This window comes from Balaenoptera acutorostrata, chromosome 15, assembly GCF_949987535.1.
Source record: "Balaenoptera acutorostrata chromosome 15, mBalAcu1.1, whole genome shotgun sequence".
Taxonomy (NCBI): Eukaryota; Metazoa; Chordata; class Mammalia; order Artiodactyla; family Balaenopteridae; genus Balaenoptera; species Balaenoptera acutorostrata.
In genome coordinates this window covers 73384707-73409471 of record NC_080078.1, presented here as the reverse complement: position 1 = coordinate 73409471, position 24765 = coordinate 73384707, and the positions used below count along the sequence as shown (strand labels likewise).

At 53.2% G+C, this 24765-nt stretch overlaps 1 protein-coding gene across 1 annotated transcript in view; it reads right to left on the bottom strand.

Annotated features, from left to right (window-relative positions):
* Positions 1 to 6236: 6236 nt before the first annotated feature.
* The window catches only part of MYBL2 (MYB proto-oncogene like 2), a 29645-nt gene continuing 11116 nt past the window's right edge, over positions 6237 to 24765 (bottom strand). Inside the window, exons 6-14 of the mRNA XM_057529808.1 lie at positions 23125 to 23287; positions 19679 to 19966; positions 16337 to 16762; positions 13585 to 13724; positions 11996 to 12095; positions 10105 to 10218; positions 8760 to 8864; positions 7335 to 7481; positions 6237 to 6774 (exon numbers count right to left, since the gene is read on the bottom strand). Coding sequence (XP_057385791.1) covers positions 6646 to 6774; positions 7335 to 7481; positions 8760 to 8864; positions 10105 to 10218; positions 11996 to 12095; positions 13585 to 13724; positions 16337 to 16762; positions 19679 to 19966; positions 23125 to 23287 — 1612 coding nt within the window. The 3' untranslated portion in view covers positions 6237 to 6645. The remainder of the gene's footprint in view (positions 6775 to 7334; positions 7482 to 8759; positions 8865 to 10104; positions 10219 to 11995; positions 12096 to 13584; positions 13725 to 16336; positions 16763 to 19678; positions 19967 to 23124; positions 23288 to 24765) is intronic.

Sequence of the window (24765 nt, the reverse complement as noted above, 5' to 3'; positions counted from 1 at the left end):
CAATCCAAATATTCATATAAATGTAAAGGGATTTAACTTACCTATTAAAAATTCTATTTATATTTCTAAATCAAATACATGTCCATTTTGATCAACACGAAGCAGTAGAGAATGATGGGAAATACATGACCTGTGTGCCACCAGCACCACCACCCACGCACATAACAGACATAACCAATCAATCACAACATTCTTTCCTGAGCCTGGACAATACCCTCAGAATTCTTCTCAACACAAGGTTCCAGGCTGCTATTACAGAGAGAGAGAAATCAGCTCTGTCTTGACAGAGCCCACCCCTAGGCAGGTTCCCCACTTGGCCCTCTCTTACCCTCATGTCCTGACTCAACGTTTCCAGGAACAGTAAAGAAATACAGGGACTTAAGAAAAAGTCCTACCGGGAGATCTAGAGGAAAGACCAGGCAAGAGAGGAACGCCTGTTCTAAATTCCTGAGCTGGATCTCAGCCAGCTGTTCCCTCTCCTCATTCCTTGTGTCTGCTGGCCCTGTCTGCGGGAGAACATCTGCAGCAAGCCAGACTCTAGCAGGGACCATCATAAAAACACTTGTTAGGGGCTTCCCTGGTGGCGCAGAGGTTGAGAATCTGCCTGCCAATGCAGGCGACACGGGTTTGAGCCCTGCTCCAGGAAAATCCCACATGCCGCAGAGCAGCTAAGCCCGTGCGCCACAACTACTGAGCCTGCGCTCTAGAGACCGCGAGCCACAACTACTGAAGCCCGCGCGCCTAGAGCCGGTGCTCCGCAACAAGAGAAGCCACCGCAATGAGAAGCCCACACACTGCAACGAAGAGTAGCCCCAGCTCGCCGCAACAAGAGAAAAACCGGCACGCGGCAATGAAGACCCAGGGCAGCCAAAAATAAATAAATTTAAAAAAAAAAACCACTTGTTAGCGAGCAGTGACAGTGACCACAGCAAGCCAGTGCTGGGCTGGGTGCCAGTGATTGAATCAGAGCTGAATGGGCTGGGGAAAGGTAGGCCCCGCAGCCCTGGGCAGCGGGCGAACGTTCCAATCTCATGTGTGAGGATTCCTGGCAAAGGAGGAGCCTTGCAGAAAAGCCATGTGCTCAGGCAGAGGGGGCTCTGGCACAGCAGAGGAAGGAGGAAAGAAAGGGGGGCTACCCTGGGGCAGGTGCCTTGTCCCAGGCACAATCCTGAAGGGAAAGTACTTTTATTTCCAATATACAGATGTGAAAAGTGTCTCAAAGAAGCTAATTAACTTGCCTTGGTTCGCAAAGTTAGTAAGTGGCAAGTGACCTAATGAAATTGAACCGATCCGCAGCAGCTCTACTCCTAAATTTGTAGAAACCAGAAATATGTACATGAGTTTGCCAAAAGATGAGGACAGCTGTTCACAGCAGCACTATTTATAATGCCAACCTGAAAACACTCTGCCTGTCCTTCAGGAGAAATGGGTGCAGTATGGAAATGTCCCACGATGAAACACAATACAGGCATGAGAATGAACCAACTATAACTACCCAGTCAGCACGGGTAGTCTCACATAAAGTGAAATTCAGTTTACACAATGTTTTTTTGCAAAAAGCAAGATAAATCGATGGTGTGTGAATTCAGGATGGTGGTTACCCTTGGCGGGGTAGGGAGGGGGGTTCTGGGGTGCTGGTCATGGTCTGTTTCTCAATAACCATACTGGTTACCTGAGTGTGTTCACTTTGTGAAAATTCATCCAGCTGATCACTTGGGATCTGTGTATTGTCCTGTATGTTGAAATTCCATGGAAAGTCTTGAGAAATTGAACCTATACCTAATGTAGATGCTTTCTCTACTGTTTCTGATTCCCTGGCTAAGAAACAGATGGTTACACGAAACAGGGCACTAAAGTGCTAGCTTTAACTGGGCTCAAGTCCTGACTTGACCACGTTCTAGTAACTTCTGCTCAGAACAGTCAACTGAAACATGGACACGAACGTCTCCTTTGCAGGGTTCTCGTGCACAGAAAGAAATGAGAAAGCATTCTGTAATAATATCGTAAGAGCCCATGTTTTCTGAGCCCCAAGTGTGTGCCAGTGTTCTATCCAACCCCTTCAACAACTCTGGAAGGTTAAGGATTCTCCCATTTTATAGCCAAGAACTCCAAGGCTCAGAGCAGAAAAGAGCCAGACTGGGATTCACATCCATGTCTGTCTGATCCAAAGTCAGAGCTTTATCCATGGCTGCCAGGAAACCCGTGGAAAGCTTGCCAGATGTCCTGGGTAACAATCAAGACACAGGCATCGTCACAATGGCTCTGGATTCCGGAATCCTTCCTCCCACTTATTTCCAACAAAGTTCCTAGTCTCCTAAGTTCCTCCTCCACACTGTTGAGCCCACCGTGCACTGCTCATTTCCTCAGGGTTCTTTAGCTGACACAAGCTACCTTCCTATCGGCTAGTTATTGTCACATTAATGCTGTGTAACAAACCACTCCAACATTCAGTGGCTTCAAACAACATTCTTATCATGTGTCATTTGGGGGTTGGCTAATCTAGGTCCACAAAAAAAAGCAGAAAAAAGAAAAAAGGGACACCGCCACCAGTGCCTGCAGACCTCACGTTTTTTCCTGATGCGTAACACTGACAGAATTGATGATACGCTTGACCAGAAAAAGCAAATTTCAACACATTTCAAAGATTTGAAGCCACAGAGACTATGCTCCCTGAACACAGAAGAATTAAGCTAGGAATCAACACTAAAAAACCATGAAGCCACTAGGTTCTTCATGACCTTTTTTTTTTTTTCCCTTAGATTCCATATATATATGTTAGCATACTGTATTTGTTTTTCTCTTTCTGACTTACTTCACTCTGCGTGACAGACTCTAACTCCATCCACCTCACTACAAGTAACTCAATTTCATTTCTTTTTATGGCTGAGTAATATTCCATTGTATATATATGAAGAACCTAGTGGTAAGACGGGAATAAAGACACAGACCTACTAGAGAATGGACTTGAGGATATGGGGAGGGGGAAGGGTAAGCTGTGACAAAGTGAGAGAGTGGCATGGACATACATACACTACCAAACGTAAAATAGATAGCTAGTGGGAAGCAGCCGCATAGCACAGGGAGATCAGCTCGGTGCTTTGTGACCACCTAGAGGGGTGGGATAGGGAGGATGGGAGAGAGGGAGATGCAAGAGGGAAGAGATATGGGAACATATGTATATGTATAACTGATTGACTTTGTTATAAAGCAGAAAATAACACACCATTGTAAAGCAATTATACTCCAATAAAGATGTTAAAAAAAAAAAAAACATGAAGCCTTCCCTACCCGTCTAATCCTAGCTGCCCTAGGCTTCTCTCTTGGCCACATCACATCATGGCAGGATGAGATATCAATTAGCACCTACTGGGTACCAGGCCTGCTACTCAGGGAGAAGGACATCCCCCATGCCTTTCTGAAGAGCATTTGAGACTCAGGCTCTGTACCTGTCCTTGTCAGACTGTCCCGTTCATTACGTACTATAATCTAAATACCTATAGGTCAGCCCTAGTTAATATACAAGTAAAACACCATCCTGACCGGCCTGAGACCACTGGTCTGTATCAGTGAAAAGTTCGATTTTCAACTCATATCGAAACTCAGCTTTAATTGCTTTCAAACACATCCAGCCAAGGGTGGAAACATAAAATCTATCTTAGAGGGGGTTAAATCACTGTCATTACTGCATCAGAGCCTTGGTGATCTCTGGAAATAGCTGGAACATAGAAATGATTCTCACTGGGGTCTGCTGAGAAAGTGGCTCATTCAAGCAATCACACTCCCAAGCTTATCCTGGCCTATCAGCTACCTGTCCTGAGAGCCTGATTTCCCCACCAACCAGCTTTCCTATTGCTTTTGATATTACAAGGGGGAAATTTTTTTCTCTGGGTGAAGAATCATTGTCTTCGCGATTGCTGTCCCACAACGGAGCTGGCTGCCAAGTAAGAGCCACCTCTCCCCATCAGTGGAGGAGTTCAAGCAAAGGCCAGACAACTGCTTGATGTGGATGCTGAAGAAGGGGCCTGCAAATCAGAAAAATGCTTCAAAGACCTACCAAGAACTTCAAGAAACTTCTATGGTTCACTTTACCTGCTGCTGCAAACACACCAATGGCCACCAGGTGGTGATAGAGTTGCACCATCCTTGCAAAGGCTTTAACAGCCCAGTTTTTCGGCAAGTACCCAAAACCTAATTGAAACAAAATGTAAACTCAGAATAGGAAAAAAATAGGAATTCCATACGATCCATCAATCTCACTGCTGGGCATTTAGATTGGCACCTCGGCTCCTTGCTGGCTAATTCCCTCTTGCTTGTCACTGTGGCCTGGAAAACACCAGGCTCCAGATGAGCCGGGATAGTCAAGTTCCCCAGGCTGCAGGCCCCGCTGGAGCACTGTGGCCCCCAATCTCATGGTCAAACCACAAGCAGGGCCCTCAGCACCCTTGCAGTGGCACCCAATCCACCCTTCCCAAGTGGGCTCTTCCCTCCCTGTCCACACGGTGGACAAACCTTCTCTCAAACCTACCTCTTAGCAGACAGCCCAGCCCCCAGGCTATTACTCCCCTGCTGTTTTTCTTCGGAGCCCCTGTTGCCTCTGGCATGTTGTATGTAGATCTGTCTGCCCTCTCTAGAGTCTAAGCTCCAGGGGAGTAAGGTTGTTTGGGGGTGGAGTCGGGTGGGGTATTTTTCTTTTTTTTTTGCCCTCGGATCCTCAGCACCAGAAAGAACCATGCCTCACCTGAAGCGGGGAAGGGAGGCAGTGGTTGGAGGGACCCTGGATGCGTGTTTATTTCAGGCACAGAGCAGAGAACAGCCCCAGGGCGAGCTAACAGGTCTGTAGTGACTGCAGCCACCTCCCTTGGGGGACAGGGAAGAGCCGCAGGGTAAGTCCCAGTGGGTGGGGAGGACGGTGGGGAGGGCGTCGCTGGGCAGACGGCCCTGGCAGGTTGCAGGCCAGTCCACTGTGAATCACCCCCAGGAGCTTACGATGACCCCAGGGGGCGGGGAATCCCAAGTGGTCCCTAGGCACGCTGCATCTGGGTCTGACGTGGGTGTTCCACACAGTACGATCCCCCTAGAGACAAAGTACCCCTGCCCCCACCCTCACTGCAGGGCAGGTCACCCATCAATGCCAGCAGCCCCGTGGGGAGAAGTCAGTGACAGCACCTGGGTCACCAGGGGAAGGGATTTGGAGGTGGGCAGAGGGGCGTCCGGGCCAAGAAGTCAGGAAAGGCACAGGGGCGTGAAGCTGGCATGGCCCAGCCATGGGATTGGCTGGAGTGTCCAGCTCAGCCACGTGGGCAGGAGGCAGGTGGGAAGGGTAGAGGCCCGTCCCGGGTCTCAAACGGGGACCAGGACGCAGCCAGGCTCAAACCAGGCCTGGCTATGTGTGACCGATGGGGGCTGCCTGGGGAGGGCTGTCAATGCTGAGTGACAGAACCCTGTGTGCAGCCGACAGGACAGGGCTGTGTCAGAGTCAGGCAGACTTGAACCCTGGCATCCTAACTCCCAGTCCTCTCTTTAGAGGCTGGGGACCCCAGGCAAGAGGACCTGCCCCCAAGTGTCCCTTGGGAACCAGAGGCACTGAAGCAGGGTGTGGATACCGGGCTGCCCAGACAGATGCCGTCCTGCGGTGAACTGAGACCGCAGCCCCCAGGGATGGTCACATGCCCTGTCCGATGGATCCCACTGCTGAAAACATCACTCTTTGATTTAGACCTCTCTAAATCAGGCACCTGCCCCTCTTCCGTCCCCAGGGACTCTTCCCGGCCACCAGTCAAGTGCCACAGTCTGTGCACTGGCCCATGACCAGGGTCCAGAGCCCAGGCTGGAACTGCTGCCTTGGTCTGGGGAAGTTAGGGCCACCGTGGCCAGAAGGTTCTGCCCAGCTGCCGGTCACTCCTTGTTTACCAGCCTGATCTGGGGGTGGGGCTCATCACAGGCCAGTTCAGCCAACCACGGCAAGGGCCAACCACTGCCCCCCCCACCCCCGCCTTCGCCAAGTCCTCAGAGCTTTGTGAAACACCCACTGGGTACAGAGAAAACTGCCTCCAGCACATTGGGTCCTTGGGGGCAACAGAGTCCAGAGACCCAGGCCTGGGCTGTGCAGACAAGATTGCACTCTGAGGATGAGGGCCCTGGTCCCTGCATCCCTCAGGGCCCTAAGGACAGTCACCAGGGAAGCACTGTCACCAGGGAACCACGAGCAGGATCCAGGAGGAAGGTGGGGTCCAGAGCACAGGAGAAAGACAACTTTTATTCTTTCAAGAAAATGTACCAACGGGTTGAAGGAAGGAGCATGCTGGCCACATCCCCTGTCCTAAGCAGGGGTCTGAGATGAGGCCAGGCCTGACCAGAGCTTGGGAGAAGCTAACGGGGCTCCCTGTGGCACTGGGGGGAGGGCTGGGCCAGCTCAGAGGTGGGACTTTGTTCTGTTAGCACCAGGAACCGCCCGCAGCTGCAGCCGGACTCGGAGACAGGACAGTGGGTGGCCCTGCTCTGCCTCCACCTGAGCAGTCTGGGAAGGGGCCGGCGGCAGAAGGCTCCCTGCAGGCAGTCATCTTTGTGTGATTCTCAAATTCACAGCCTAGACTCGGCCCCCCAGCCCCTTGTAAACATGAGAATGGGCTCGTGACTGCCAAGCCCCTAAGACAAGATGAGGGTCCGAGATGTGTGGCTGGGCTTCAGGCGGCCCAGGAGCTGCCGGGCTTTCTCCTGCATGAAGAGCTGGTCCCTGGTCCCCCCACAGGCCACCATCTTCCAGGCGCTGGTCATCTGGGAGGAGGCAAAAGGGTTACCACCCAGGCAGGGGCAGCGTGCTCCCAGGGGAAGCCTGGCGACTCTGGTCGGGGAGGGGTGGGGACATTTCTATGACGCTCCCTCCCTCTAGAAGCCACAAGTCTTTCTGTGCTCACTGCACCTTCCTGGTGGACCTGGGAGTCCTCAGATGTAGAGCAAGGAGGCTGGACCAGGACACAAGCCCCACCCTCCCCACCCCTACTACACAGCACCAGCCTCCGCATGAGGAAAAGCTACAGCCACGCAGGCTGGTGAGGAGCAGAGAGGGGTTGACCCGTGCAGATGGTGAGAGGAGCAGGCAGGGCACCCCTGCCTTCAAGGACAGAAGTCACAGAGACAATGTCTTAATTACGAGTGAGACCACATCATGAAGGAGGGGCTTTGTGGAGGGGGTGGTCTCTAGTACACAGATTCCCTGAGGGAGTGACGTCTGGACAGAGATGTGAAGCCTAAGTTAATCAGGCAGAGGCAAAGCCTGTGCAAAGGCCCTGAGGTGTGAAGCGCACAGAGCAAGGGCCCGAGGAGGATGCACTCACGGGGGCAGGAGTTGGAAAGTGGCCTCGGGGCTTCTGGGCCGCCGGCTTCTCGGGCTTGGCCTGCAGGAAGCCCTCGTTGAGCAGGCTGCTGTCCTCTCTGCTGCCCGACGGGGTGAGGCCGGAGGAGCCTGGTGGGATGTTGGTTGGCTGAAACCAAAACCAAATCGAAGGCTCAACATTTTGCCATGAGCTCTTTGTGGGAAGGAGAAAACGAAACAGCAGGTACACCCCAGCACCACCATCTCTGTTAGGATCTTGGGCAGGATATTACTTCTTCAAGCCTCAGTTTCCTCTTCCAGATGGGAATTCATTTAAAGATTCAGTAGGAAAACAGCTGTAAAGTGCCTGTTTCAGAGCCTGGCACCTAGTAAACGCCCAATAATGCTGGTTCCTTTTTACATGAATCTGTTTCCTCCCCGTCCCAGGTGGATACGAAGATGCTCCAGCTTCTCCTGGGACCAGAAACACCCACAGAGGTGCCTGCGTCGACTAGAACTCACTGGGAGCTGCACAAAGCACCCCAGGACTCCCGGACAGGCCTTTACCCTCCTAACAGCCTACTGGGCTCAGTGCCCTCATTACAGGCAAGAACCTGAGGCTCAGGGACCTAAGAGACACCAGAGACCAGGGCCCGGTGTCAGGACTCATCCTAGGCCCCCCACTCCACCTCCTCTGTTCTTAACCACTTGCCCTAACTTTTTCTTTTTCTGCTAGCTAATTATTTTACTTGCCCAAGGCGATGCTGGCTGCAGGTCTGGCTGGCAGGGATGCCTGGACAAAGGGAGGTTTGCCTGCAAGGGCTATGAGAGCAGCAGGCGCGCCTGCAGGATCTGGTCAGGCACTCCTGTCTCGTGAGCTCTGCCACAGCCCTCACTGTCTGCTACCAGCGGAAGACGGGCTCAGCCCACTGTCTGCTGCAAGGGATCAATAGCATGGCATGGTTTCTGCGGCCCAGCCTCTGTGTAGGCAGCAGCCCCCTTGCTGGAGGTTGGCCTGGGAACTGGGAAGCACCCATGCCAGAGCTGAGGTACCCCAATCCCCCGGCTATGCCCTGAGGCACGTCACTGACCCTCTCCTGGGTCACCCTCAGGAGCAGAACGCAAGGGAAGGCGCTGGGGACTCAGAAACCACGGCTGTCAAACGTGTTCTAGCAATGCAACTCTTGCCAAATAAACCTTTCTGTGAAAGACACAAGCAGGGCTGTCTGAAGCCAGGGGGGTGGTGCCCAGCTGCCCCCTCCCTGCTGAGCCCGGCACGTGGAAGCCCAGCCCGAGAATCACCAGACTCCACCTCCAGGGTCCTCTCCAGGCTAAAGGGCTCAAGAGGTGAAGGCCCCCAGGGAGACTCCATCCCCCCAGCCTCCTGCAGCTCGCGTGGGGAGTAGCAGGTGGCCTCACAGGATGGCTTCTCTCCCAGACCCCTTACCAAGGGCAGAGCCTTGGGCAGCGCGGACATCATCAGCTTCATGTCCTCATCCACGATGTCAAGGGCCAGGGACTTGCGGACTTTCTTGATGGGGCTTCGCCGCAGCTGGGGGAGGAGGAGGTGCTTAGGGCAGGCGTTTGGATTCCCCCGGGTCACCACCAGCGCCTGATGATGCCGGCCCCAGCTGCCCTGGTCACAGAACCAGGCCCTGGTGCAGGGGAGTCCTTGAGCATGCCCGGCTGGCGAGGATTTTCTGGGGGGGGGGCATGGGGGACCAGGACACTTTGGCCCCGCTGCAGACTCTGCCCACAGAGCAGACTGTCCTGCCAGATGCTCAGTGTTGGTACTGAGGACACCAACGCCACCCTCCACCCAACCTCATCCCCAAAGGGACCAAGCGCAGCCCCCAAGTCTCTACTGCACGAAATGCTCCCCTAAACAGCCAAGTTACAGCTAAAACACCTACCTGCTGGTGAGTGACATGGAGACGTGGGACCCCACGGGACACAGGCGTTACAGGAATGCTCAGCCCCACCCCCGCACTTCCTATAAGCAGGCCAGGGGTCAGCTCCAATGCCAGGGAGGGGCTCTGAGACTAGTACTCACCCCCCAACCCAGCACTGTGCCCCAAACAGGTGCCACCACGGCTCAGAACCACCTTCGGACACAGAGGGGCCAGAGAGGGTCCCGGCCATGCTCTACGTACACGCCCAGGGGCCCAGCCCAGTGGGTCCCTCCCAGCCTGGCCACCCACCTTCGCACCCACCCTCCACCCCGGCACACTCCCATCTTCCCTGCTCCCCAGGAGAGCACCTGGGAAGAAAGGGGCACGAAGGCAGAGGGGACATGGAACCCCCTGCTGTTGGGAAACCCCGCACGCCAGGCGGCGGGAGAGCTTGTCCAGTGCGGCCCGGCCCTGCCCAGAGCAGCTCCCCACCTCAGCGGAGCCCACTGTCCCCCACCTGCTCACGCAGCCAGGACACCTGGCTGGCTCCACACCAAGGATTTCCCTTGAAATCCTCTCTGTGCCCTTTCTACCCCCTTAGCACCGTACGTATTGAGTCACTAGGGTGTTTGCTGTTTCCACCCACTGAACTCCGGGAGGGAGCGACCACTCTGGGTCATACTCACTGTTCTGCCGCCCCACCCAGCCCAGAGCCCGCTTCAGAGGGGTCCAAACAATGCTGAATAACTAAGGCACCAGTTCAAAGGGGAAGAGGGAAGGGTCCCAGGCACCGAGGCCTTACATTGGTTGGTTTCACGGACAACCACTCCGCAGGAACAAAGGGCCGGGGCCACAGTTCCACTTCTACCAGACCCGCTCCCCGCTCTGCCAGCCACTCACCCCAGCCTTCCTCTTCTGCTTCTCGGGCCTCACTTCGTCCTCAATGATGAGCTCGATGCCGGCCTCGGAGCGTAGCACCTCCTTCAAGTCCTCCTCCAGGTGCGGGGTCTGGGGCTACGGGCAGGGATGTGAGTGAGGCCCTGCACCCAGGCCGTAGGGCACAGGCAGAGCCTGCTCACGGGAGCGGCGGGGCAGACCGAGGCAATGCAGGGAAGAGGCCCAGTGCCGGGACACTGGCCTCACACACAGTACCCATGGCCACTAACTGTCCTGCCTGGGACACTGGCCTCAGCTCACTGAGGGCCGCACAGGCCTGGAATGTCCCCACTTGACCACAGCCAACCTCACACAACTTGGGGAAATAGCTGTCATCTTCCACAAGGTAGAATCGGAGGCTCAGAGAGGGCGAGACCCCAGCCCAAGGCCACAGAGCTGTGAGGTTAGAACCTGGATGCACTCAAAACCCTAACTCCTTCACCCCTCGGTCCCACACTAACGGGGACGTTGACTCCATTTCCCTTTCTCGGGCCTGGGGGCTCCGGCGGCAGAGACCAGGGGAGGGAGAGAGCTACTGAGCAGCAGGTGTAGGGTACAGTAACACCCGAGAAGTCGCTCTAAAAGCCCCCATGTGGGCTTCCCTGGTGGTGCAGTGGTTAAGAATCCGCCTGCCAGTGCAGGGGACACGGGTTCGAGCACTGGTCCGGGAAGATCCCACACGCCACGGAGCAACTAAGGCCGGGCGCCACAACTACTGAGCCTGCGTGCCGCAACTACTGAAGCCCATGCGCCTAGAGCCCGTGCTCCACAACAAGAGAAGCCACCGCAATGAGAAGCCCGCGCACTGCAACGAAGAGTAGCCCCCGCTCACCGCAACTAGAGAAAGCCCGCGCGCAGCAACGAAGACCCAACGCAGCCAAAAATAAATTAATTAATAAATAAATTTATTTTTTTTAAAAAAAGTAAAAAAATAAAAGCCCCCATGTACTTGAACTATCGCTGCCAAGGGCAGATTCACCCTCCAGCCGTGCCTGGAGAGCATGCAGACCTCTTAGTATCTGGGAGCCGAACCCCACTCAGACAGGAAAGGGCAGTGCTGACTGGGGCCTGGCCTGGGGCCTGTGCAACTCCACCAGCTGCATCCCAGGATGGGGGGACCACGGCCCCACCACCCAGACCCCACGTGGTGAGCATGGAGGGGAGCTCGCTGCAGGCTTTGTCCACAGGCAAACGCTTCTCCACAACCTGCCTTTCTCCCACCTTCAGCTGGTTTCTAAGACAGCCTACTTCGGAAAAGCCGAGGTGCCAGCTCTCTCTTTTGCCCTTGGGGAAAGCAGGACCGTCCCATGAACTGGGAAGAGTCAGGGGAGAAGGGCCATTCTCACACTGCTGGGGAAGCACCCCAGGAGGTGTCTCCTCACTGGCTAGCCATCTCCATCCAGCCCACCCATGAGTGCTTTCCCGTGTTTTGCAAAGGACGGGCAGCTGGTCAAAAGGCTTAGGTTTGAGGAGCAATTCGCCGCTTTCCTGAACCAGCCCCAGCGCCCGAGCAAGTCCTTCTCCGTCCCAACTCCGGCCCATGTTCTGCTTGGCATGGCCAGGTGCTGAGTATTTAGTCATTTATGCGTTTACATGCCGATTGCCAGCTTCCACCACCCCAAACTCCCAGCTTCACCAGGACACCACCATAGTTCCAGCACCCAGCACTGCCTGGCACGTGGCAGCTGTTCAGGAGATGTCTGATGAACTGGTAACTCCACCTCGGGGGCCCCACTTACAAAACTAGGGTATCTGCAACTTCTCAGGGCTGTTGGGAGAACCTAATGAGATCTCAGAGGGACAGGGCCCTGTGAACCGTAAATGGCTGGAGGACCAGCCCGGCCATACCACGTACCAGGGGCTTTAGTGGTCCGTACTTCTCCAGGGCGTTCTTGAACGGGGTCGGTGTGTGAGGAGTGCTGTCCCTGGAGTACTTCTGATCTGGGGTTACAAACCTGCCGGGGACAGAGGAGGAGGCTTCACGACGGGGCTGGGGGCAGACACCAGCTGCTCTGCTGCAGGCTGCCCGTGATTCCCACACCGCCCTCCACCGGACCTCTGGCCTCAGCAGCAGGGAGGCAACCCCCGGACACAGTCTCTTCCCATCACACTTGCCCACCCACCCACCTCCCCACCCCCAAAGGGAGTTACAGGGGCTGAGAGGAAGGGCTATCCTCAGAAACGGGAAAGAACAGGGAAGAGTCTGAGAGGGTCCAGCACACCAGAAAGGCTGGAAGAACGACTGAGAAGGCTGCTGTCACTAGGATTCTCCATAAAACAAGGCCGGCCTGTGGCCACACTGAAGAACCAGCGAGAGAAGGGGGAGGCGAGGAAGGTGGGGATCCAGGAAGACCGCATCCCTCTCCAACCTCTCTCCGGAGAAGCAGCGACTCCTTTTGCGATTCCAGCTGTCTGTTTAAGAACTTCAAGTCCAGGATTTTGGCTTGAATAGAGAATCATTTCTCATGAAACATATCTAAGTATCAATTCTTTTTCTTGGTTCCAGCATATGTTTAAGAGCTTAGATTTGAAGTCCAAGATTTTGGCTTGAAGGGAGAATCATTTCTCATGAAGCCTACTTATGTTATATGTTAGATCAACTCTTGAGAGACTGACTTCTGACCAAGCAATTCATACATCTTTTCTGAAATTACATATCATTACAAGAACTAAAACTCCTGAACTGATTCCTGAATTACAACTTAACTGCTGAAACATAAATAGCAATGCTTCTCCCCCGGCACATGTAACAAGCAGAAGACCAGTTAAGTAACTCTCTCTACCTGGAATTCAAGAGTCACGATGGCACAAGGAAGGAAACTTATTGTGAAAGCACCTCCACAGAAGCAAGTAAGCAACCTGTACAGGTTGAAGGTGAAACGCTGTGCTTCATACGCACGGGAGGTGGGGCACGGCCATCCCTCCTGACTAAGCACCAGAGAGACGGAGAGAACTGGGGGCCCTTCTGTCCTTCACGTAGGGCTACTCAAACACAGTGGATCTGCACTTGAAACTTATAAAGGATGCAGAGATTAAATTTTTCGTGGCAATGTGGACTCTCTCCATTTCTGAGAGTAGAAAACCATCAAGTTAAAAAATAAAAACCGGGGAATTCCCTAGCGGTCCAGTGGTTAGAATTCCGAGTGCTTTCACTGCCGAGGGCGCAGGTTCAATCCCTGGTCAGGGAACTAAGATTCCTCAAGCCATGCGGCGTGGCCAAAAAAAAGAAAAAAAAAAAAAGAAAGAATTAGAACAGAGGTGAAGCAGCAGACTATCCTGGCGGAAGTGAAGAGGTGTGGTGACCAGGAGGAGGCTGCCTTCCTGTAACAGAGTCTCAGGTGGTTTTCCAAGGGGTCCCTCCCCCAGAGAACCTTCTCCGCCAGGCCGGCCACTGTTTGGGGAGGGGCAGGCCCAGCGCAGGTGGGGCGGGGGCGCAGCACTCACGCAGCGTGTTTCTGGTGCAGGGGCGTCTTATCCCGGTGCAGCGGCGTGGTGACCACCACCTTCTGGCTGCACACGGGGGTGGAGGTCAGCGAGGGGCTCTCCAGCTCTAGTGTGTCCTGTTTGTTCCAGAAGTTCAGAAACTGCCAGGGAAGACCAAGGAAACAAGATAAGGTGATGACCTAAGAGCCCACCGGCAGGCGCCAGGGAGCAAAGGCCAGGACAGATGGGCAGGGACCCATTGAGCAGGTCCATGTAGACCCCAGGCTGGGCATCACCCAATCCTCGCTTTGCCAGGATGATGGGAGGTCCATCCCCCACCCCCACGCGCTGATGACAGTGTACTTAAGGCAAAGAAAGCTGACTGAGAGCAGCTCCTTTTCAGAAGAAAAAAAAAAGTAGCTCTTAAATGAACTGCGACAGACGGGTCAGTGATGATGGAGATGGTGACATCAACACTTAGACACACCCTCTCACACCAGAGGTGAGCACTGCACACTGAGAATTTCATAGTTTTCACAGATCCTCTGAAATGTAAAGATTACGATCCCCCTTTACAGATAAGAGAGGTTTGGATTCTTGCGCTGAGTGCTAGGGGCGGGACTCAAACCCAGATCTGAAGCACCACTCTCTCCCCTCTGCCCTGAAGGTGCCCTTGGCAGCCCAGGGCCACCTGCAGCCCTCAGGCCCACTGCCCTCTGCAGGGTCCCTGGGCAGGGCAGCTGCACCCTGTCACCCTGGGCTGCTCTCTGGGCAGCTCCAGCCCTGCTGTCTTCCTTCTCCAGCCAGCAGCCCTCACGGGAGGCCTGCTATGGGCTAAACCGTTTTCTCCCCAAATTCACATATTTACACCGTAACTCCCAGCACCTCAGACTGTGACTGTATTTGGAGATGGGCCTTTAAAGAGGTGATTATGGTAAAATGAGGCCACATGGGTGGGCCCTGATCCAAGAAGACTGGTGTCCTTAGAAAAAGTTTACAAAAGAAGAAGAGATTATAAGAGAAAAGAGATTAGGACACAGACACTGAAGGAAGACCAAGTGAAGACACAGAGAGGAGATTACCACGTAGAAGCCAGAGACCTCAGAGGAAACCAATCCTGCTCACACCCTGATCTTGGACTTCTAGACTCCAGAACTAAGAAAATGAATCTGCTATTCCAGTCCCCCTGTGTGCAGTTCTTTGTCATGGCAGCCCCAGTGAACTAACACAGGGCACCTTGCAGAAACACCACCAGACATCCCGACACATAGGCCTGGCCTCAGTCCCTCTACGGCAGAGGGTGGCCTCTGGAAACGTGCCACCACTAGGCCTCATTCTCTCGCGTCCCCACAGGAGGGAGGAGACCCTTGAGACCCAAAGCCTCTGCCTGCCCCCCGCCTGCCCTGGGCCTGCCTCTTGCCCACCCCTCCAGTCCATCCCCCACCCCACAGCCCCCAGTGCAGTGGATACCCCCTAGCTGTACCCAGGACCTTCCGAGGCCCCAGCCCCCATCCCTCAACCCTTCTCCTGTCCCCCATCACTCCACCTGCCCCGTCACTCCTCCTGCCCCCCATCACTCCTCCTGCCCCCATCACTCCACCTGCCCCCATCACTCCTCCTGCCCCCATCACTCCTCCTGCCCCCCCATCACTCTTCCTGCCCCGTCACTCCTCCTGCCCCCCCATCACTCCTCCTGCCCCCATCACTCCACCTGCCCCCATCACTCCTCCTGCCCCCCCATCACTCTTCCTGCCCCGTCACTCCTCCTGCCCCCCATCACTCCTCCTGCCCCCCCATCACTCCTCCTGCCCCCCATCAGTCCTCTTGCCCCCGTCACTCCTCCTGCCCCCATCACTCCTCCTGCCCCCCCATCACTCTTCCTGCCCCGTCACTCCTCCTGCCCCCCCATCACTCCTCCTGCCCCCATCACTCCACCTGCCCCCATCACTCCTCCTGCCCCCCCATCACTCTTCCTGCCCCGTCACTCCTCCTGCCCCCCATCACTCCTCCTGCCCCCCCCATCACTCCTCCTGCCCCCCATCAGTCCTCTTGCCCCCGTCACTCCTCCTGCCCCCCATCCATGAGTCCTAGCTCTGGACTTCACACCATACTCTGCTCTCCCCTTGACTCCAAGCCTATATTCAAGCCGATCAATCAATCAACAAACCCCACCTGAGACACCACTCTCTGAGTGCCTCCCTCACCTCTAGGAAAGACAGGGCCCTCCAGGCTCCCCCCAACACTGTGTCTATTACAGAGCCTGGGAAGCAGTACTCAACACAACAAGCTCTCAGCGACTCAGTAACTGCTCCTCCCACAGCCCTTTCCTCAGGACATTCTGACCACCAAGTCCCCCACCCCAGCCATCCTCTCCACGGGCAGGGCTGTCATCGGCCCCTTCGCTCCCCAGGGCTGGCAAATCTGCTATAAAATCGGTGCTCAGTAAACCCACTCTTTTAACACACACTGAGTCCTCTTCCCTTCCTGGTCCGTTTATCACCCTCTGCCCCCAGCTCCAGCAATCCCCCTGCTCATAGAAGCCTGCCTGGCTGACACCCTTCCCTGACTAGATGCACCCGAAGTACCATAAGCCGCTTTTCCCACTCCATTCATCATGTTTCTTTGGGTCCTTTTTTATTAACTGGTCTTCCCATCAGCACGGACGCTTCATGAGGGCAGGGCCAGGCCTGTTTCTGCCCTCCAGGGTCCCCAGCACTGGGCACAGGGGGCTGTCACCCACGCCCAGAGATCAGTCGGGGTGGGGTCCACGCACCTGGGAGGGCGAGAAGGGCAGGGTCTTGACGGGCGTGCTCTTCGGGGTGAGGCTGTTGCAGGAGTCCAGGAAGGACAGGCTGGCGCTGTTCTCCGTGACAGGTGACAGGGCGACTCGCCTCTTCTTCTGCCGCTTGAGCACCGAGGGCGGTGTGCTGATGCCCGAGCCCCCCACGTCAGTGCTGGGGGAGATGGGGATCAGCTCGCCCCGGCTGCTCCGGCTCAGGTCCGAGATGGTGTGGCCGTCCAGGCGGTACTCGGTCACGCTGGGCACAGCGGCGGCAGGCTGGCGGGTTGGCGGAGCCTGCTGCTGCTGCTGCTGCTGCTGCGATGGATGGGGCTGCACCGGGCTGCCGCCAACGCTGCCCTCTGCGGATGGCTCCTCGGGGAGGTCAAACTTACTCAGGTCACACCAAGCATCGGGGTCCTGCCCAGAGAGGGGGTTTAGGAATAACTGCAACGGCTCTGCTTTTCTACCGGTTGATATACCACAGGGCTCATTCGTTAAAGGAAAGTACACAGGCATCAAGCATGATCCCACAGGGACTTCCCTGGCGGTCCAGTGGTTAAGACTCCACGCTTCCACTGCATGGGGCACGGGTTCGTTCCCTGGTCAGGGAACTAAGATCCCGCAAGCCGCGTGGCCCAGCCAAAAAAAAAAAAAAAAAAGTATGATCCCACAGCCCAGGAACGGTCACCCTTAACATTGTCTTGCCTTTCCTCAGATTCTTCTATGTCTTTGTATCTGTATTGGGAAACGTAACTGAAGTCATATCGTGCCTATGGCTGCTTGCTGTTATTTACAAAAATGTCCTGTGCGTTTTTAAGATATACAAAAAGCACAAAGAAAACTCACATACCCATCAATAAGCCTAAGAAATAAGACCTTATCACTAAAGCTCCAGGTCCCCCTGGTACATCCTCTGCCCGCATGCAGGAAATCACTGCCGGAATTTGGTATTTACCATCTTTATGCATGTTTATCAATTACCACTCACATGTGTCCCTAAATATTTAGTATTTTCAATGCTTCTAACTTTAGTACAAATCATTTCTATTTAACTTCTTTTTTCCATTTAAAGTTTCAGTAAAGCTGGAATAATGATTGCACCTCATTCTATTACCTATGAGCTGAATATTTACTATCAATATTAGTTGTTATTACAGTGAAAAAAGGTCAACTTTTAACAATTTTAATGGCTGTAAAATATACCACCATTTGAACATGTTACATAATTATCCCCTTTCTATAGGACATTAGGTTTTTCCCCCTAATTCTTAAAAATTAAAAATAGCATCTTTATGAACATCTTGGATGTAAATCTTCTCCTGCGTTTGTAGCTATTTCCTTAACAGAGAACTGGAAGTGAGGCTTTGGGCCCAAGGCCGTGAGCAGGTTGAAGGGTCTTGATTTGCCAGCCACGTACCCAGAGAGGAGGCACCACTGGGCCCCATGAGCCTGTCAATCGCAGCACCTCCTTGGGTGCTTCACCTACACTGTTTCCAACCCCACAGACACCCTGCTAGAGAAGCATTACTTTCCCCTCTCATACTGAGGAAGCCAGGTCCGAGAGGGTGTGATCAGCCTGAGGTCACTAAGTTTCCAAGAGCAATTCTAAGAGGCACGCCCAGGTCTTTCTGCCTTTGCCCAGTAAATTACAACCCAGCCCAAGGGCTTCTGGATACAGAAGTTTCCACTGGTCCCTGGAGGTCTGGCCCTCAATGGACCGAGACCCTAGTGGTGATTTCTGGTCCTTAGAGCTCACAGAAGCCTGGCTCAAGTTCATTGCTAAGGGTGGAGGCCGGCTCAGAGCTGTGCTGTCTCCAGGCATTCCTCCCAGCAGCCAACCCCAACCTCGGAGAGGCCCCGGAATGGATGGCATCTAACAGACCGGAGCACATGCTACAAGGACTGCCCGGAGGGACAGACGGCAGTGTTTCTGCAACTACTCTCACTCCCCATCAGTCGCTGAAGGTCATCGTGGAGAGAGCTGGAGCTCGGCACTCACCAGCTGTGTGACGCTGGACAAGCCTCCTAACCTCTCTGAGCTTGAGCTGAGTCCACCACCCACTTCACAGGCTGTTAAAGAACTAAGAGCATATAGAGAGGTAGCAAGTAACAAGCCTGGCACACGGCAGGCACTCAAATGTTAGAAACTATCATTACAAAAGAAGCACCGGGCCTGGCATACAGCGGGCGCTCAAGAGAGCAGTCTGAGGGTGGACGGAGGCAACACCGTGAAGCACCAGCAGTGCAGAGTGGGCCCACTCTCATCTCAGCCCTTCCTCAGAGCCCAAAAGAGAGACAGCCCACAGTGGCCCCGGGGCTATTTGCTGAACAGACTGACACACGCATCGCTACTCTGAAATCCCTTGTAGTGAAGGGGACACCACAGTCCCAGCCACGAGGGGCAAGAGGTGAGACCCAGAGCCAGAGGGTCTGAGCAGACAGCCCACCTGAGAGCCACCCCACCATCCAAACGCTCACTGGGCAGGACGGTGGAGCACAGCATGATGGTTAAGACCTAGGCACCTTACTTGCTGTGTGACCTTTGACCTTTGGGTACACTTACTTGATCTCTCTGAGCCTCAGTCTCATCTGCAAAACACAGAAAGGACACCCCTCACAGGATACCGTGTGGACTATACATTAAGCCCACAGCCTGGTATTTAGCAAATGCTCAATAAACAGCGTCAATATTCTCAGCCAACAGGAGGAAGCCCAAGTGGGAAGGTGAGTGTGGGTGCTGCCCACTGGACCCCTCTACCCCTGGTCGCCGGACTCTTGCCCACCACCTCCTAAAACCCACTTCACACCACAGGCCTGGCTGATGGACCCGGGAGGTCACACCAAGAAGTACACCCCCCACTGGGGTGCCTTCCCCAAAGGGGCACAATCCACAGCCAGCGCGGCCCCAGGGGCTGCTCTACCTGAGTAACCAGGACCCACTCACCACTGTAGCCCCAAACCCTGGCCCTTCCCAGGGTCCTCTCCAGGGACACCCAACCACCTATGCTGCCACAGACACCAATGCCCACCCGGGTTGTGTTATCGCTTCCAACACCCTCCCCCGTCACCCCTGAGGACTCTTGTACCGCTTCCACCGCGAGCCCTCCCACCCCACCCTGCGCTGTACAGGTGAGGCAGGAGCTCCCCGAGGGCAGGCGCTGCACAGCCACTATCTTGATGTCACCAGGCCCTGGTGCTGGACTGGGTACGCGGCACCAGCTCAGCCACATCAGCGAGACAACGAACGGACGGGAGGACGGACGCCTACGGAGAGAAAGCGCTCCCTGCTGGGGGTGCTCGGGGCCCACTGGGAAGCGCCGTGACCAACATTACCGACTCGATCAAGTCCAGGGCTTCAGAGAGGCTGGACCCCACGGCAGGGATGAGGAGGTTGGCGGCCTCCACCACCCACTTGTAGGGCAGGCTGGTTTCCGGCGAGGAGCCCTCCTGGTCTTCACGCTTGGGGAAGTCCTCCAGGGGCTCTGGCGTCCGCACTCCGTCCAGCTCTGCGGGGACAGGCTCCTGCTCCTGGGAGGGGGCAGCCCCCGTGGCCTCCTCCTCACTGCTCTCCTCTTCCTTCAGGGCAGGGAACGCTGGGGGCCAGCTGGTCACGAGACCTCCCTGGTGGGCACAGGGCACGCGGTTTGGATTTTTCATTATGAGATATAAACCATGCCGTATTCCAGCTAACAGCGCACAACCCGAATCTAATAATAAGGAAGCTCAAGTGAACCCAAATTGAGAGACAGTCTGTAACATAACTAGCCCTACCTTACGCTTCAAAGACATCAGTATCGTGAAAGGCTAGGAAAGGCTGATGAACTATTCCAGATAAAATTAGATGAAAGACATATGACAATGAAACAGTGTCTAATCCTGGACTGGATCATGGGCAGGAAAAAATGGAATCTAGACGGTAGATTAGTCAAAAGTCCCACACCAATGTTAAATTCCAAGTGCGTACTGTCATCACACAGGTGAATGTCCTTATTTTTAGGAAACACACACTCAAGTATTAAGAAATAAAAGGCACAGTGTATGGAACCAACTCTCAAATAACTCAGGTTAAAAAAATATGCATATTGGAACTTCCCTGGTGGTCCAGTGGCTAAGACTCCAGGCTTCCACTGCAGGGGGCCTGGATCCGCATGCCACGGCCATTAAGTAAATAATTAACTACAGGGTCTTTAAAAAAAATAAATGTACATAGAGAAAGATAAAGCAAATCTGACAAATGTTTAAAAATTAATGAACCCAGTAAAGGATATAGGTGAGCACTCTTATTGCAGCTTTTCTGTATACTTAATATTATTTCAAAATGAAAGTTTGAAAAAGGAGTGGAGACTAATTTTGTGACAGAAAAAAAATAAAGAAAAAGAGGTAGATCGTTGTGGCAATCGCTCTCCTGGCAGAACCTCAGAAACAAGCTTGACTCGTTGACCTGACAGCCCCTGAGGAGCCTTGAAAACAGCACACGTGATTAACACAGGCCTGGTCGAGAGCGAGAAGCGGGGTCCTGTGTTAATGGGGGGAGAACATGGGCTCTGGATGCAGACAGAGCTTTTCCATTTCCCAGCTTGGGCAAGCTTGTGATGAGGTTCAGTTTCCTTGCCTAGAAAATGAGGACACTGAGGCTTACTGAGCAGGGAGGGTACATAGATCAACAACTGTGTGAAAACCTTTCAACCTAATTAGTAACTATTATTGCCACTGCCATCAAGGGAACAGAATGGAAATGGTTTGAGATATAAGCAAAGGAAGAAAAGGAGATAAGAGCAGATTGGATTAAACACTTATAACTGCTATAACTGGAGGGGAAGAATGCTATGAATACTATTTAAAAGCTACCAACATGTGATTCCCACTTCAGAAAACAGCCACTTTGAAAAAAGTTTGGCAATTTCTAATAAAATTCAGTACTTATCATTTATAATTGCAAGCATTGACTAGTGAGGTAGTCCCATACACACAGAACAGGCAAACGTTTTCTGGCAGGCAATCTAGCAAAATGTATTAACGTCTATTTTGTTTTTGTCTTTTGGGGGCGGGGGGCCATGTCATGCAGCATGCGTGATCTTAGTGCCCTGATCAGGGAATCGAACCAGGCCCCTTGCACTGGAAGCGGGAGTCTTAACCACTGGCCCACCAGGGAAGTCCCTTAAAGTTTTTAAAGAATGTTATCTAGCTACCTTTAGGAATTTCCCAAGAGACAACTGAGCAAATAAGCAGTGATTTAGCTACAAGGACAACCATTAAAGTTTTGTTTCTAACAACAAAAAGTCAGGTGTAACCTTAATTAAATAAATTACCAGCACAATAGAACCATTAAAATGACAGTGGAGAGGAGTTGGTGAGGCTGAAACCCACACTGTAACCTGACCTGTGTGCTCAGGATCAAGGTCTGGAGCTCCCCCTGGCCCAACAGGGCCAGCCTCCCAGACACAAAGCGTCAGGGGGGTGAAAACAGAGTCAAGGAAATGACTTTCAGCCAAGGAGGATTTTCAGAGACTACAGTCCACTCTGCCCTATCCTGAAAGATGACTTCTCCGTGTTTGCTGACGTACATTGTTTCTGTCTGTGGCACGGATGCTTTTTATTTAATCAGAAGTAAAAGCCTGGAAAACATATTACTTAGGCATACAAGAAACTGAGAAGTGAATTCCTCTGGTTAGGGGACCCATGGGGAATCCAGACAGGAGGGAGAAGTCCTTTTACATTTCACTTTATAGCTTTTCAACTGTTACCGCATAGATGCTCTCATATCTGGGAAGCAAGGAATAGTCTCTGAAGCGGAAAAATCCAGAAAGAGAGGCAAAAACACTATATAATGCTCCAGCAGGGTGTTGCAGAAGAACTGGAGCAGTGAACAGTTATAATCTGGCCAGCAGGAAAAGGAAAGGTGGAGTGTTAAGAACTATTCAATAGTTCACAATTACAGAAAAGATTGGAAAACAGTGTAGAGGAAGCGTGTCATCTGCCATGTACCCAGCAACGTCCCATCTTCATACTCCGACACATGTGCTTCAAATCTTTGTTTTTTAAGAATAAATCATATGAGATAGTTCAAAAATAACCATAAACACCCGAAACTACTATAATATTGTAAATCAACTATACTTCAATTTAAAAAAAGTATGCTCTGGAGTGTAGGATGGGAGATGTTAACAATTGTAAATGTAATACCATATGACTTCATTTATATGACTTTCTAGAAAATTATAGAGACAGCAAACAGATGAAGGGTGCCAGGGACTAAGGATGGGAGAAGGGCTGAAAGAATATGGGGGGTGACGGAGATGTTCTCTGTTGACTATGGTGGTGGCTACAGGACTGTTTAAAGCTGTCATGACTCAGACCTGCACACGAAACAGTGAATTTTACTGTATGTCCTTGTACCTCAACAAATCTGATTTTTTTAGAATTGCATACGTGCTTTTAGTATGAAAAGGCTGGAAAGAGCAACGGGTAGGAAGGAAGCTGTTGAGGACAGGAGGAGGCTGAGGACCTCCCCACCTGACCCTTCTTCACCTGACGTCGGCTCTGGCATCCTGCATCTGTGGGCAGATGAGCACCAAGCATGGGCACAGGTGACACAGGGAAAGGCCCTCGTGAGAGACGTGAGGCCACAGTGAGAACCTCTTGCAGGATTAAGGAACAGCCACGGAACAGGTGAAAAAGGAGGAATAGGTGTTGATGAGACGGCATCAGATACACGTGAAAACAAAAACAACTAACCCAAGCCCAGTGGCCGAGCTGCCTGACGCCCCCGCCCCACTCACCTGGCCTTCTGAGGCCGGGGCACTCTGGTGGCCGTCCTTGTCCTCCAGCTCCAGCAGCAAGTACATGGGGGGCTTGCTGTCTCTGGACTCACTCAGGAAGCCTCCCGTGTCCACCTTCCTCTTGATAGTGGAGTTCCAGTGATTCTTCACAGCATTGTCTGTCCTGCAGGGGCCAACCGGGGATCTTTGACCCCAGCACCAGGGCCCGTGCGCCACCGGGCGCGTCACTAGCCTCCCTGAGCTGAGCTCCCGCTTCTGTAAATGAGGGTTCAACCTGAGGAGTTCTAAGCGCTCTTAGCTCTAAGATGAAGTCTGACATGCTTGCAGCCTGTAACGATTTACGGAAGATTTTCACACACCTCTGAGAAATAAGCAAAGGTCTTATTCAGCCTACAGGGTAAAATCCTAACACTGAAACATTCTGGGAACTCTCATTCCCTTTCCCACTCACTCTGCATTTGTAGAAACCGTAAGTAAGCTGCTGGCCGCTGGCCTCTGTCCTGAGGCTCAGTGACCTGGAACACAAGCCCTGATCACGTCCCACAGACAGAAAATGGCCAAAGAGGGCACAGCCAGAGGACAGAGGATCCACTACTGACCACTCTGAGCCTTGGCTTTTTTATCTGGAGAATCAAAAGACTACTTCACTCTCCATCACTTGCTGAAGATTAAAGAGGAAACATATATGGTATTAAGTCAGAGTAGTACACCACACTACAGAAGCAGAAAGTAGCACAGTGGTACAGGAGTCGGGGAAGCGTGGAGGGAGAGAAGCAGACAGGTACAGCAGGACAGAGTAACAGAGTAGTAGGAGCAGACAGCAGTATGAAGCACAAAGAAGTACGAAACTACAGAAGCACACAGCAGCATCACAGTGAGTAGCACGGGGGGCTCAGCAGCGTCAGAGCCCACAGACCTACAGCAGTTCAGAACTGCAGACACACAGAGGCGCTGCCTTCTTTGGGTTTCCACGCAGAGTGCTTTTCCCTTGAACGGTGAACAGAGAATAACAGCTTGACGGAGCCACCAGTCTAAGAGGAGGGTCTGGATCTCTGTTCATTCCCACTGCAGGCTGTCAGGACACAGTGCTGACTGGGCAGGGGTCAGGGCACTATGGGGAGGTGGCCAGGGACTGACCACAGTTGGAAAGGACAGAGAAACCTTCCCTGAGGAAATAATGTCCCCACTGAGAACCAAAGGATGAGAGCGTGTTGGCTACGTGATGGGCACAAGTTAGAGGGCATCCAAGCTGCCAGGAGCACAGGGCGTTCGTTCTCAGAAAAGAGCTCTCCCGTGTCTAAGGGAGAGAAGAGGTCGGAGCAGCTAAGGCCCCACAGATGAGCAAGGGTGACGGCAGATCAAGGCGAGGCTGGTGGCCTCAGCCAGGCCAGGCTGGCCACACGGGAAAGAGGCTCGAGTCTTCAACCCAAGTGTTATAAGAAGTGCCAAAAGGATAACACACTCGGGTTTGAGTTTTGGAAACAGATGATACCAGACTCCAGGGGAAAGAGACCATCTGGCATTTTTTTCCCTCTCCTTCCCAGGACCGCAATGCCATGGCAAAGAAAGGAAACAAAATAAGGTAAAAACGCACACAGATGAAAAGAGCAGGGTAGAAGACAGTGGGGAGTAAGTGATTTT